General features: G+C 35.8%; 2 protein-coding genes across 2 annotated transcripts; both read right to left on the bottom strand.

Annotated features, from left to right (window-relative positions):
- Positions 1-431: 431 nt before the first annotated feature.
- Positions 432-7991, bottom strand: LOC112522674 (ubiquitin receptor RAD23d-like). The gene is made up of 12 exons (XM_025131957.1): positions 7718-7991; positions 5816-5977; positions 3240-3287; positions 2455-2528; positions 2255-2314; positions 1970-2144; positions 1594-1752; positions 1361-1435; positions 1220-1267; positions 1007-1113; positions 821-899; positions 432-749 (listed from the first exon to the last, which is right to left on the bottom strand). The coding sequence occupies exons 1-12, from the start codon at positions 7781-7783 to the stop codon at positions 633-635; spliced, it is 1170 nt and encodes a 389-aa protein (XP_024987725.1). The 5' UTR covers positions 7784-7991; the 3' UTR covers positions 432-632.
- Positions 7992-8799: 808 nt separating this feature from the next.
- LOC112523405 lies at positions 8800-9518 on the bottom strand. The gene has a single exon (XM_025132994.1). The coding sequence runs from the start codon at positions 9469-9471 to the stop codon at positions 8920-8922; it is 552 nt and encodes a 183-aa protein (XP_024988762.1). The 5' UTR covers positions 9472-9518; the 3' UTR covers positions 8800-8919.
- Between the last annotated feature and the right edge of the window lie 5220 nt (positions 9519-14738).

The raw sequence follows: 14738 nt of genomic DNA, 5'->3' as shown, positions 1-14738 counted from the left end.
TATCTGATCACTTATCTTACTGGACTAACATGATAATGACTGAGAATGTTCCCCGTAAAAGTAATATAAAAACCGGGTCTTACCCTGTAAACAAGGTGACGACTCTTACCCGGTAAGAACAATGACAAAGACCAAGTCTTACCAGTTAGTGCTCATCGGGTAACTTGTTGCATACGTTGATGTTTTGATGAACTAGAATCTTACCCGGTAAGATGAGTAATAGTGTTGAATCTTATCCGGTAAGATAAGTAATAGTGTTGGATCTTACTGATAAGTGTTTTTTTTCCTACCAAAATAGATAAAAATAACAGACAGATATCGGTAAAACCATAACAACCCGTCTACCCGTATCAAAGTAAGACTAAACTACCCATTATTCTTCACTTCAATGCCTAGATCTTTTAGGAAAAAAGTGAACTAGTTCTTATTATTCTTAACTTTGTGATGCATAACAGTTGATGAATGAGGGCAATAAATGTTATTAGACTGCAACAAGAAAAGGAAGTGCAAAGGTACCAAGACCATTTTTTCAATTTTAATATCCAAAAGTATACGCATGCACTCGGAAATGAAAAGATAAGTGAGCAACTGCATACGCTTTGGATTCAAAGATTAAAATAACCACAACGACACTAGTCTTCGAACTCGTGCATATGGTCTAGCAGGTAATTGGCAGCCAATTCTTCGTTCTTGTTGCACGCAAAAAACACCTCCAATACTAGTGCTCTGTCGAATCCCATTGCTTCAAGCTGAAACAATAAACAGATCATCAGATATTGCAGTTTCAATTCAATTCACAAAAACAATAAGAACAACTTACACGTTCGATAGCTTCACGTTCTTCAGGTGTAACTGTTACAGCCTGAGGCATCCCTGAAGCAAGCTGTCCAAGTACATTCCTGATACCAACCAACAAGATATAATAAACACACACACATATACATAGATATCGGGATCAAGGAAGCTAAAAACAACTAGTATCAAATAGAACACAGTGATCACATACTCTCCGCCTTCCACAGGTTCATTGATCAAACGAAGGAAATCAGCTTGATGTTCTTGAATCAGTCTCACCAGCTGAGGGTTTTGTTTACCCAACTCTTGGAGCATCGGCTGTCGGTAAAATCAATCATTTGTAGATGCATGCATCCATGTTATCTATTTATGTATACATATAAAACAAGAAGAAGAAGAAGAAGAAATAATAGAGAATAGATACCTGTAAGATTTGTGGATTAGCTTGCACCATCGCTCGAAAAGCTTGAAACTGGAGTTTAAAGAAACAAGGGGAGGAGGGGTTGGTTATCAAGAGTAAAAACAATAACAACAGAGTACATGTGGGTCTGTTTACTATGTATACCTGTTGACTGTTGCGCAGGAAATCCAAGTTGCCACCAGCACCTGCGGGAGCATTCTCACCCATCTCAGGAAGACCCTACACGCCAAAATTAACAAGTCAACAAGTGTTTCTAGGGGTTTTTTGGAAACGGCCACCCTACCTTCAGGTGAGTGAGGTATATTGGGCACGGTTTGTTTACCATTCAACATGTTCCGCTAAATGCCAATACCACGTATAGGCTGCTAACCACATACCTGAGGAAAGAGATTCAAGGGGTTTGCATTTGGTCCACTTGGAGGAGGAGCCGCTGGTTGTGCGGCTTGCAAGGGATGAATTGGAGGGTTTGCAGCCTGGACACCTGGCACTGCTGGAGCTCCAGCTACTGGAGGAAGTTCAGCTGCCTCAGGTATGCCCTAAAATATCATATATAATCACACCACTTTTTAGAATAACAAAATTATTTGGTAATATTAACAGATACATTACAAATGTCAATGGTTTTCACTTCCGCATGACATACAACCAGAAAGATATCTGATGGCAAGTACATGGATATATTTCTTCAGATTGCAGCAAGTCCATTCCCAAATTCGAATACAAAATTAAATCATGAGATATTAAAGCACTTACAGAATACAAATACTCGACAGCTCTTTCAGGATTGTTGAAAGCAGCACGAAGTGCACGAATGACTGTATCCCTGTCCCAAGTACCTCCACCCATATCAAGAATCTGTTGGATCGCACCCTCCAAATTGTTTCCTGCAACCAGATGTGATGCTGCTTGGCCATACACATTCTCTGACCTACATAAACAAACATCAGTATTCAGTAGAGACTTCATTAAACCATCTAACACGAGTCACCAACATTAAGTGGGATAGCTATAACAATTTTATGTTATTGGAGAACTGACGGAGCATTCACGACGGATGTTGTGTCTGAGGCCGGAGTCGATAAAGGAACAGATGCAGGCCTGCATAGTAGAAAGATAAGTCGAGTGACAAACTATTATTCCATGTGTTTGAACTATATCAAAATCAACTCGAATTGGCTTGTAACACAATACTACCAATGACTAATATACACAAAAACAAAACAGCAGTTTAAGCTTACGGAGTCACAGTTGCAGGAGGCTGCGGGGTTGCTGGCACTGGAGCAGCAGGAGGAGGGGTACTTGTCTGAGGCTCCTGGTTTCCAGACAACATAATTTAACCGGCATAACAAAAGAAATTCAGCAACCTAAAAGAAAAAAGTACTAAAACTAACACGACAAAAAGCAGCATGCTAGGCAACTCAAATCATAAAACCCGTGTAGATACAATTAAGCAAATTTCTCACAGCAACTTAGAGCAACATATTGTTCTTATATGTTTCATTTGGTAAGTGGAGCGGACTGGACTGGCGAGAGTAAGGTACGTGGGCGAAAGAATTGTGGAAGGTCTTAATTTGACACGGTTAGTTTAGTAATTTACCAATCTTATCCTATTTTTGTTCAACATATTTTGGTGAGAACTGGGACATAAATACCCGCATATTTGTCCCACTCAGTCAAGTCCTGTCCCAGTTTAGTTGTCACACCAAATGTGGGACAAGAAGTTCTTATTTTGTCATGTCCCGTCCTCCCGCATAACAAATGAACCCATAAGGACAAGCTGTACCAGTGCCAAAATATCTTACTGGCTCACTGCAAGCTTCATGAAGGAAAGGGTTACAAAAACAAGTTGTGATGCAAAGAAAGTTCTAATGTCTATTGCATGTAGGATTAATCATGCCTGTGAACAAGCATATAACTTCTATGACGGTATTTTTTAAACTATGAGGATGTTCTTGGAATTTCATACCTATCCAAAACAACAGTGAAAAAAAGAGACACTAAATTACGTATCATAAATCAGTACCTTGGGGGCAGCTGCTGCTGTTGAAGCTTCAGCGGAAGAGCTCTTGCTCTGCAAGTTTGAAAAGAAATTGCAAATGAAAATTTTCATACTTCAGTACGGACTCTGCAAGTTCCTTACAGAGCTAACTGCTAAGCAGACTATAAAAGACAATTTGAACAAACATGCATCAGGTTGGACACTACAGCCTAATATGGTCAATTTGTCAAAATATGAGGCGACTCGATGATGAGAAACTAAGCTGCCTACAATTGCCCAAAAGTACTCGGACCAGTTCTGGTTCATGGTACAGAGGTTCACGATACGGAACATAGCATAGCACTTTCAGTTTGTGGTTCACACCAATCTTAGAGTCAATCCCAATCAGTATATGGTTCTCAGGTTGTGTGTTCATGGACTATAAATACAACACTGAGTTACAGAATATAATAGCAATATTAATATTAACACCAACAACTATAATACGCCACCTCAACTAAATACAAATGCAGTAATGACAGCTTAAATTATAGAACGAACATTTCAAGCAAGATTACAAACTTTCAACAAAGGAAACTCAATACTTTTCACATCAGATTTCAACAAATCAGGTCGAATATCATCTTCCCTTCTTAGTTAAAAATGTTAGTTCATTTTTGAAGTTCGAGTCATAAACAAGACCGACTCTTCCTTGTCCCCTCGTAACCCTCTACTTCCCATCATTAATGCTCAGATAAATACTACTGTCAGAACACGGATAATTTCGATGTTGAAGATGATTAAATCAAGATATAGACGGTTACTTGATGGCTCGGCTGGTATGTATAAAACAATAGTTATTCTTTTTCTATCAGAAATTTGCTGTTGCCAACTTTTTTCCAGCTTAGCAAAGCTGGGCTCTAGTGGGTTGATATTGAAGGCAAGCGCATCTAGTAACAACTGATAATAGGTGGTTCAATCATTCATCTTCGTGATGCTTATGCTTTTATTTAATATGACCTTTCGCTATTTTTGGAAAGCAAATTCAATAGCGCCTATAGTTGAACATAAATACTGTTAAACATGAACATTTGCTGGATTTCATTATGTTAATAAGAAATTTACAAGTGAAGATGTTGGGATGACTCCATATACTATTGGGCCAATCTGCTGTTCAGAGATTGTATGGATTTTTATACCAAAGCTTCTTCAAAGCGATGTAAAGAGTAAGTGGAGAGCAATAAAGTGGAGGGAGAAAAATTGGGAACTATCAATGGACAAAGAAGAGATGATTGATGGAGAGAGAAAACCAACAAGATTCAAGACTTTATCATAGGTTGCTAAGTAGGTATTTATGTCCTGATATTCTGGTTTCAAATCTGTTGTTTTTAAGCAAGAAACGAATACCATCATAACGATTTATGCAGATATTCTAGAAGTCCCTGTTTGGGGATGCCTAAGTGATCACTAGGCTTTGGCCTTTGAGTGTTCCTGAAGCTTCAATTACATAGAACTTCTTAATTGACCATTTAGGATTTATGGGTCCCCCACACTTTGACTATATACAGACTAACTGCTGAATTAAGTGTTTCAAAAAATTAAACAAGAAATAACAACTTTTCTCAACCTTTATTCATAGTCGTGTTTTCCAAACTTAGAGAGTAATCTTTACTAGTTGTATCAATAAATGAGAATGAAATTGATCATTTAATAAACTAACTATATCAAAATAGTTATGTTCACGTAATTAAAAACTAGTTTTATATACATATATATTATGGGTCCCCCAACCCGATACGTGTCTCCTAAGTCCTTCGCTTAATCCCAACTTAGTCTATTTATTTACCACAAGAAGATCACTGATCACCTAGCTACACTTAAAGCTTTTTTAGAACACTGTTTTATATTTCTGTAAACAACGATAATTTGGTTAAAACGTGCCCGCAAAGCATATTTCTAAGAACCATCCAATAGAAACAAGGCATCCTAAGATGCGTTGTAACATAAAGGCGTCTATACTGTTATGTTTGGGTGGGCTCCCAATATGTAATAAGGTTATCATGCAGGTAAAAAACCTGCATAAGTAATTCTGGTTTCAAACCCATTGTTTCTATGCAAAGACAAATGCTTGCTCGGTGATTTATACTCCTGGAAACGATGGTAATTTGGCAGAATTCACCCACATAGCACATTTCTAATAACTGTTAGACGAAAAATAGGTAGCCTTGGATGTTGTAGAAGAAAAAGGTCTTTCCTATAATGTATGGTTTGGCTCCCTATGTATAATAAGCTCCTTTTACAATATTTGAGTGAGAATGAAAAAGCTTCCTCAGCTCAACATGAGATTGGAGAAGTATCTAATTTGCAGATTCCATAGAAACTGTTGGTCAATTAATTAAAGCCCAAGCCTGTGATGAATAAAAGCCAAAGCATCTCCAAAAGAGAGAGTGTTCTTGGTGAACATAAGTTTGTGCAATGGTGCTGAAACAGTTATGAGCTCTTTTTTAACCCATTGACAAAGATGATTTCTCTTTCCACCAATAAAAAATTACCAGAACTACTGCCATTCTAAAAACGTAAAATAACGGTGTCCACAAGACACTTAAACAGCTAACAATTACCTTTGACAACATGATGACGATAAAACTATTTTCAGAAACTTTGTTTTCTTCCAAGGTGGTGCCATCTTTTAGCACTTTACCCTGATGAATGAGCATCTGTTGTGCAGCTGGATAAACATCCGGTCCCTGAACAGATTCTATATTCTTCTTCACATCAGCAACCTGCATGAAAAATATCACTCATCTTTACCAACACAAAGGGAAATTTAAGAGAATCGGAAATATTAACAGGCATGCACCATATATAAGTAATCTAGCATTTAAGATTGAAAGATGGCAAGAAAAACGCTAACAAAAATCATATTACTGACGTCAAGTATTATAGATATAGCCATATAGGATTTGTGTAACTTTATACACCAAGTCCACGAATATCCATAACCATACATGAAGGAAGCTTCAATCATGTAAAGAAACCCAAACTCATTTAAGCCAACAAATCAATCGACAGTTGATAATAAAAATGTCTACAAAACTAAAAACTCAAATCAGTGTTAGAAAATCAGATTGTGTTTTCATTTTTTAAACCATCAATGATTAAACTAAAAGCAGATACAAAAACTCTATTTTCATCATTGTTCCTATAAAACATAAATGAAAAACAAAATTAGTAGGCGTGGCAAACGCTAACTTAGCTGATGGTTTCCCATCGCCAACTAACATCGACTTTAACGCATTTATAGCAGCTCATAATGATATTGATTCCCTAAAAAATTAATAAAGCCTAACCCAAATTTGTGATGGTATGAAAAGCGTTTCGTCTTTCGTGCATGCTCAGCAGCATCTGACCACCAATCTCACATTCCATTTAAATAACTTCATAGTAGAATTACTTCCTTGGATAGACTAATTTGGTTTAAACAGGATTACCAGACCAAATATACAATTGCATAAGCAAGAATCATTCAAGCAAACTACTAACGACTTTGCGTGTGCTCCCAACCACTCGTTCCACATCGATATCAAAGAATTCATAGTAATGGTAAGTTAGGTAATTCCCTAATTTAGATTAACTAAATCTGCACAAAAACAAGTATACAACTGCATAAGCAAGAAACAAGCTTGATTTTTTATTGGTTGTTTCCAAATAAACTACGACCCTTTGAAGACTTCATATCATTTCAGAATTTTTTTCAACTCGCTAAAGGAACATAGTTGAGCCCAAAACAACCAACTAAACAGAGAGATACGCAAGGAAATGCCTGGCGGTTCGCACCAGATCAAATATAATTATTCCACATTCCTAGTATTAACAGGCTATACTTTAATCTGCACATTCCAATTCCATAAATTCACAGTTATTGACAATTTAATTAATTCCATAAAACACTAATCAATCCTAAACAAACCAAACATACAATTGCATAAGAGTTTCCCTAGCAAACTCCTAATCAGTCGGCTGCCTTTCTACCACAGATTTTGCTTTCCAATTTGAGGAGCAGTCCCCTATTTACCAAATTCCCCAAATTAAAATAATCGAGTCTAAGCAAATAAGTACATATACAATTGCACAAGCAATATACATGTTTCACGCATGCTCAACAGCGTGCAACAAAGGATTTCACATTCCAATAACGAATTAACAGCAATTCTCAATTTAACTAGTCCTCTAATTAGATTGATTGAGACTAACAACAGCATACAAATTTAAACATCCCCGAAGTAATATCGAATGCAATTCTTAATCAGTCCACTGAACCATTCTGGGACAACAACGCAATCTAATTTCGAATTTCCCAACTCAAACCCTAAGAACACTAAATGCTGCGATCCCCGTACGCGAAGAAACAAAACTAGCTTGAGTTAAATTCCTGATCAAATACAGATAAACCCTAATTTCAATCAATCACACATAAAAACACTACGATTCGATAAAAAAACAGAATCTAAAACGAAACAAACCGTATCTTCGAGTTTCACTTGGATTTCGAAGTGAGTCCCCTTCAATGTTTTCACGAAAACCTTCATCTCTAATCTGCCGTCTACAGTTACAACTCAACAGAATATACGTACCGATCTCGATGACGAATGAAACGGCGTTTAAGACGAAGAAGCAATCGGAAACTTGAAAGTTGGAGAAAGAATCGAAAAAGAGAATCGGAATCACAACGATTTCATCTTCTTTGCGTCTGTGGAGTGTTATACGTTGGCAAAGGTGGAGTGGTTGTCACGCACCAAGGGTCTTGTGTGGACCACACGCGCTGAATTTTTAGGGTTAGAAGGGGCGCGTGTGGTGGAGGTGGTGTGGGATTGAAGGTGAAATTAACCTAGATTTTTGTGTTTCATAATTCAGTATGTTTATCTCGCTGGACTCTGGAGGCTGGCTACGGATTAGCTGACTACACGCCGCTGTAGCAGCGGACCGGGTTCACCCTTCCCTTCCGAAGTTCTGATCCAATCCTTATGGGCTAAACATCTTTGGGCCCGGTTTTTTAAATTACCAAATCAAAATATTTTTATTTGAAAAAAATATTAATAAAAAATAATAATATTGAAAATAAATAAACAAAGAATAATAAAAAACGAAAGTCATCAATAAATTGAAGAGAAATTGATTAAAATAATTGATATTTTCAACCACATTTATTATTTAGTTATTTTTATAATTAAATTCTTTAAGTTACGTAAATATAATTCTTTTATGAAAAAATGGATTCTTATGTAAATTTACATATAAACTTGTTTATGTAAATTTACATATAAACTTGTTTATTTAGAAATGGTTTAGGGTTGTTTGTTTACCTCTTAATAGTTTCATTAAGAAGCAACATCTGAATCTTTAAGAGATGAATCTTGTTTGGCAAGAAAAAAGTCTGTTTCTTAATGGTTCCAAAATCATAAATGATTTTGTATCCTGGATCTCCGTTAACCATTAAGAACCCTAATTTTATTATACACAATTACCAAACAATTATATTTTATTTTACACTATATCATAAAAGCTTTTTAATCATTCTAACCACTTAATCATTTTGTATCAAACCATTTAGCAATCGCTAAACGGCTCCTACTTTGGTCAACTTGCTGATTTGTATTTCTTTTGAAATTAAAAAAATTGAAAGCCCTTTACAATATTCTAACGATATAACCTAAAACCTAACCGGTCACTGAGCCGGCATGGTTTCCGGCTGCAGTGACAAATCCGACGATGCAAAACCCAGATCTGTATAATCAAACAGTCCATCTAGTGCCACGTATTCAACGTTGTTGTATGTATTAATATAAGCATCATCGCAGGCGTAACCAAATCCATACTCGAGCGAGTCATAGCTGAACATTTGATCTTCTAACCGCCATACTTCACCAAGGACTTCAATCCACTCATCTGAAACTCCATTCTTCTCCGTTTCAACCGGTGTTATGTCAGTCGGAGGCAGTCCTAGTTCGTCATCCGAAGCCTCGAAAAGAAATCCGAGATCCGGTAGGGACTCGCCAGACACGGTTTCACAGTTAGCGACGGTCACGGATTGCGGAAGTTCAGATATCTCGTTTTCGAAGCTATTCATGAGGGATTCAAGGTCTGAAGTAGCCGTGAAAACGTCGGAATCTGGGAGAACGACGAGAAGATCGTCTCGAATTCTCTTCGGATGGACAGAGCTGGACTCGGACTTGTCTGAGTCGAGTCGAACTCGCTTGTGGGTAGGCAGCGATTCCATGTAATAAAATAAAAGCGGTGGTGGGAAGTTGTAAAGGTGGAAGAGATGGATTATATAGGGAGAGAAAAAAAGTTTTAAGGGGCCGAACGTAAAGTCGTAAAATTCTAGGAAAGTTATTGTTTTTTGTAATTTAATTTATTTTTTACTATTATTAAGGGGGTGTTTGGGATTGCTTATTTAAAACAACTTATGTTTTTTTGTAAAAGTGCTTATTAACTTATGTGGTATCAAACTGGAGTTTTGTAAAAAGTGTTTGGATTAGCTTACAGCGGTACCAAACTGCAATAAGCTGATAAGTTGTTTTTTAGTGTTTGGCAAATTTTGCTTATATCTGTAAAATGACCAAAAAGGACAGAGAGAAGATTGATGTTGTTATATGGAGAAGGGAGAAGATTGAGATCGATGTTATCTGGNATTTATAACTAGATTATTAGTGTTATTGAGATATCTGTAATCAATACAAAGAGAGGTGTATTTTGGTTATAAGGGTGGCATATCAAGGAGAGGTGTATACTGGTATAAGGGTGGCATATCAAGGAGAGATGTATATCAGGATATGGGTGGCATAATCAATGGAATGTAAAATCTGCGTTTTTGATCAAAGTGTTTTCTGTTTGTCGCATCCTTGAGATGCGATGACCTGAAGTTCTCGCATTTGTGTGAGTGATGACTTGAGTTTATCGCATCCTTGTGATGCGATGAGTGATGTTTATCGCACCCATGTGATGCAATGAAATGGGATCCTCACACCAGTGTGTTGCGAGGAAATGGGGTTGTCTCGATATGTGATGCAAGGAAATTACATTTTTACCTATATGATACGAAGAGTTATATCAGAATATGTTAAAGGAGTTATTGGGTTATTTGATGTGATAAATTGATGATGTCTCATCATTTTGCTGCAAGAAATATGAGTTTATAAATGTGTTTTGGTGATTATTCACCATGTAATAGCATCAAAGGGATTTCTCACTAGATCTCAAGGTCTAACCCTCATTTTGGTGTTTTGGAAAAATATGCATCACAGGTTGAGCACAACCAGAGGATATGGCAAAAGGAAAATTGTGAAGAGTTATATTTATCTGCATGGGATGTTAAGGATATCATGTTATCTTTTGTATTTGAGAATTTGTTATGTTACAAGTTTTGTGTAGAGATTTGTGGAAAAACTTGGTAGCTACTATGTAATGTAGCTTTTGTGAATAGTGAGACCAGTTGTGTAAATTGTATTTCTTGATATATGTAAATATATGTTTATATGCAAATGTGATCTTGGGTGTTACAAAAGATTAACATAAACAACAATAATATAACAAAGTACAACCCGTACTATCGATCCCCCCATCTTAAATTTCTAGTTATGCCACTCCAACATCTAATAAATACTCATACTATTCTTTCATTCATCATTTTCTCACCAATGTAGGATGAACAAAACACACCACATTTCATGATTTGATAAGTGTTCAAATCTCATTAAGCCACCTCATTATCCCTTCATTTTCCCTTCAATACATATATCGCTATATTGATTATAATCAAATGAAAATTGTTGTAATTGATGACCTTTTTATTTAATGCGGGTCTTTCATGTAAGGATTTTATATTTTGTGATAATCGTGAAGATCAATTTTAAACCACTAATCAATGGTTATTAATAAACATAGTTTTTTTTTTATAACATAAAATCTTCAATATTTAAATAAAACAACAATGTATGGGTTATTTGAGGATTTTTAAATTCTCGTGGTTATCGCAATATTTAAGGTCTTCATTTGATAATATTTCTAAAATAGATTATCAAAAAAAAAATTATAAAACAAATTACGTCCAACTTTAAGAGCTACTTTCTTTTTTAGAAATTGTATCGTCAACTATAATATTAAAATATTCAGTATATTTAATAAAATATTATTTTTCTCTCCTAAAGCACTTGATTTTTATGTCTCCTATTGGTGAGAAAGAGCTATTTTTTTTCTAAATATAGTGTTTTATACATTTTTTGACAAATATAAGTTAGCTTATTTTTTTTATACAAATTTGGATGAACATAAACTAGCTTATGAAAACATTAGTTGGAGTAGTTTAGGAAGAATTTTTTTTGTCAGTTTTTTCAATTGTAACCCTCATTAATATGAATAAAAATAAAAATTAGTTATTAATAAACAAAAATATAAATTAATTATTACTAATAAAAATATTAATTAATTTTAATCATACATTATACATTATACATTAATTTATTTAATAATTATTTTCATACTATTATTATTTTTAATTATTATTCAATATATTTAATCATCAAAAATACAAATATAACAATTTTACAATGTTTATATGTAACACCCTTAAATTTGGAAAAAACGACTAAATCAAAATTTTCTATAATACATCAAACAAGGGATAAATGTCTTTCTATAAATCAATACTTGAATTAACTCAAATAAAAAAATTATATTTAATCATCAACAATATATAAACTAAACTTTATATAAGGATTAGGTCAAGGTTGAGTGTTACTAAAACCCAATAACAATCGTTATCTCTACATGTGGAAAAGTCATCGATCAGTTAGATTCTTCACGTACCTTTAGTTAGCCCTCAAATCGACACAATGACTCAAGTACCATTCCTCAAGAACCTGATTCACATGCCGACAAAGAAAAAAGTTAGACTTAACGTCTAGTGAGTTCAATCAGTTTTCATCTTAAATATAAAAATGCTAAAACTAAAAAGACGTTATTTAAATCATAATTTGCAAAAGCACATCATTTCCAAACCCACCATTATCATGATGAAAACTCATTTATCAAAAGGTTCTTTTATTAATGGAACTAAAGTCCAATGCTCATCCAAAAGTGAATGAGATGAAATGCCCAAAACATAAACAAGGTTCAATACTCAAACCATAAATAATGAAAAGACTCCATACCCAACATGTCAGCAAAAACATGGATTAAACTCAATATCCAAAACAACACCTTTAGGTGACAGGGGAACCTAATTTCCATGGTTAGTAGTGAAACACAAAAGTAGGCGATCATTCCATGTTATAGAGTTCATCATGAGGATCAATGCCCCCAATAGGATTAATTGTTCGCTATTCATGGTTCAAGGCCCCCAATGATCCCATGTACACTCTGTAACACCCCTTAAAGCAATGGACTGGCCTAATAACTTCGAATCTGTTACACCCACAATATTCCAAAGAATAATGTATAGTGGGAGATAAAAAGGGTCTGAGATACATAGCGGAAAACTAAAGTTTAACAGGGGTTTATCCAACAATGGGAGAAGAATAAGCGTTTACAAACATCAAGCGAGACGATGATAAACAACCTATTAATCTAATGACTCTATGCTTAGATTAGGAACGGGTGTTTCTACCGCCTCCAACAAAATACTGCATCAACAAAAATGCAACGATCCCAAAAATGGGAAAAACTTTATCTACACAACGTCTTTTCGTACGAGACAACGCTCCCCTCAACCCTTTTGAGCCCCACTGCTAAAGAAACCTGGCAAACAATCAATTCAATAAAGAGGGTTAGGCTTACGCCTAGTGAGTCCAAATAGAGAAACAAAAGGGGCAGTAAATTGTTACATAAAATGATATATATATATATATATATATATATATATATAACTACATGCCGGAAATTTCAAACGGTACAAAGTGGAGTATGTAAATCTACACAATTCCGGGTGGAGTTAAACATCCGAAGATGACGGGGGAGACCCGATTTGCCGCTAATTATGACGGAACACAAAGTAGGTCATAATTCAGCATTACAGAGCATCACATGTAGGTTTAATACCATTGACAACAACCTAGCCAGTTATGAAGTCGGTCGTGATCTTAAGCTCTTTACCTCAGAAATTACATAATAATCACAATGCCTATTTCCGAGTGGGAGTGWGAAAAGATGATTTGGAATTTACATAATAATCACAATGTCTAAGTCCAACTTACACCATCCTTCACACAACTACAATACAACGACACCTCATGCCTTAAGACTAGTTACATTCTAGTAATATACATGAATAGGGTGTCATAAGCGTAATAGCACTTACTTAACAATAAGGTTCACGTGTGTCCTAACTCAAGTAAAATATTTTTCGTTTGCAAATAAAGGATCCCGAACTACGAGCATGAAGCTTTTAGAGTTCAAATGCCAACAACACTTTGAAACGAGCATTCTACCAAATGATCGAAGTCATATGCCCAAACTCGACTTTTCTTTAATAATGAGATTACCCAAGTTCATCCTTTTGACCCAAAACTAACCATTTCACTTAAATGAGTATGTGCAACAATTAAGACATAGGATAGGTAAAGTACTTTATTTCAATAGCATAAAAGTTTTTATATATAGGGTTAAGATGAACTCACCTTGTAGGATTTAAGAGAAATCCCAATTTCTCAGAATCAACTGGTAGACGAAAAGGAGATCTTAAATCAAAGAGGCAGTCAGGCGCAGTGCCACGGCTCTCGGAGCTGGTCAAAGCTCGACCTACCACGGTGTTCCGAGTGCGTCCAAAATAGCGACTACGGTTGTTTCTTCACGCCCGACAGCAGACAACAACTGCGGTTGTTCTTCGCGAACCAGCAGCCTTGCTGCATCCAAATCGAAAACTTACTGCTTCGATTTTCGTCTGTTGCAGGATCAAACAGCAGCTGCTTGCTTACCTTTCTGTTTTGCTGTCGATCAAACAACAACTGATGTTTCTTCTTCGGTCGGGAGCAGCAGCGAACAACGGCCAAACAACAGCTTGTTGCGTGCGTCAAACAGCGGCTACGGCTGCTCCTATTTCCGCCTCTAACCAACAGCTATCGGCTGTTGTTTTCTGTCTCCAAACGGGCAGCCACCGATTGTGTTTTCTGCCTCCAAACAGCAGCTACAGGGTGCTGTAAACGGTCTCCAAACAGGCAGCTACAGGCTGTGTTTTGTGTCTCTAAACAGCAGCTACGGGCTGTGTTTTCTCGCGCCTCATGTAAAACCCAAAATTTTAAATATATATATATATATATATATATATTGTACGAGTCTTTAAATATATAATTTTTTTATTTATTAAATTTATTTGAGGTGTTAAAATATTTATGTGGTTAGTTAAAGAAATAATTATCGAAATCTTAAAATAAGTTAAAAATCGGACCAAAAGTGAAAGAAAAAGTCGGGACATGGGTGAAAGTTGTAAATTCGCGATAGTTAAGGGGTTGGGTCAGATGTAAGCAGGTCCAAATCAGAAGGACCTGTTTT

Source organism: Cynara cardunculus (genome assembly GCF_001531365.2).
Source record: "Cynara cardunculus var. scolymus isolate 2C chromosome LG 12, CcrdV1, whole genome shotgun sequence".
Taxonomy (NCBI): domain Eukaryota; kingdom Viridiplantae; phylum Streptophyta; class Magnoliopsida; order Asterales; family Asteraceae; genus Cynara; species Cynara cardunculus.
The sequence above is the reverse complement of the archived record's forward strand: the minus strand, read 5'-3'. Positions and strand labels throughout refer to the sequence as shown.

What these genes read in the sequence shown, in the direction of transcription:
- LOC112522674 (XM_025131957.1), bottom strand. Translation starts at nt 7,783, where the DNA reads ATGAAGGTTTTCGTGAAAACATTGAAGGGGACTCACTTCGAAATCCAA. An exon ending in AAGTGAAACTCGAAGATACG is followed by an intron (nt 5,978 to 7,717) that starts GTTTGTTTCGTT and finishes TTTTTCATGCAG; the next exon opens with GTTGCTGATGTGAAGAAGAA. An exon ending in CCTTGAATCTCTTTCCTCAG is followed by an intron (nt 1,436 to 1,593) that starts GTATGTGGTTAG and finishes TTTGGCGTGTAG; the next exon opens with GGTCTTCCTGAGATGGGTGA.
- LOC112523405 (XM_025132994.1), bottom strand. Translation starts at nt 9,471, where the DNA reads ATGGAATCGCTGCCTACCCACAAGCGAGTTCGACTCGACTCAGACAAG.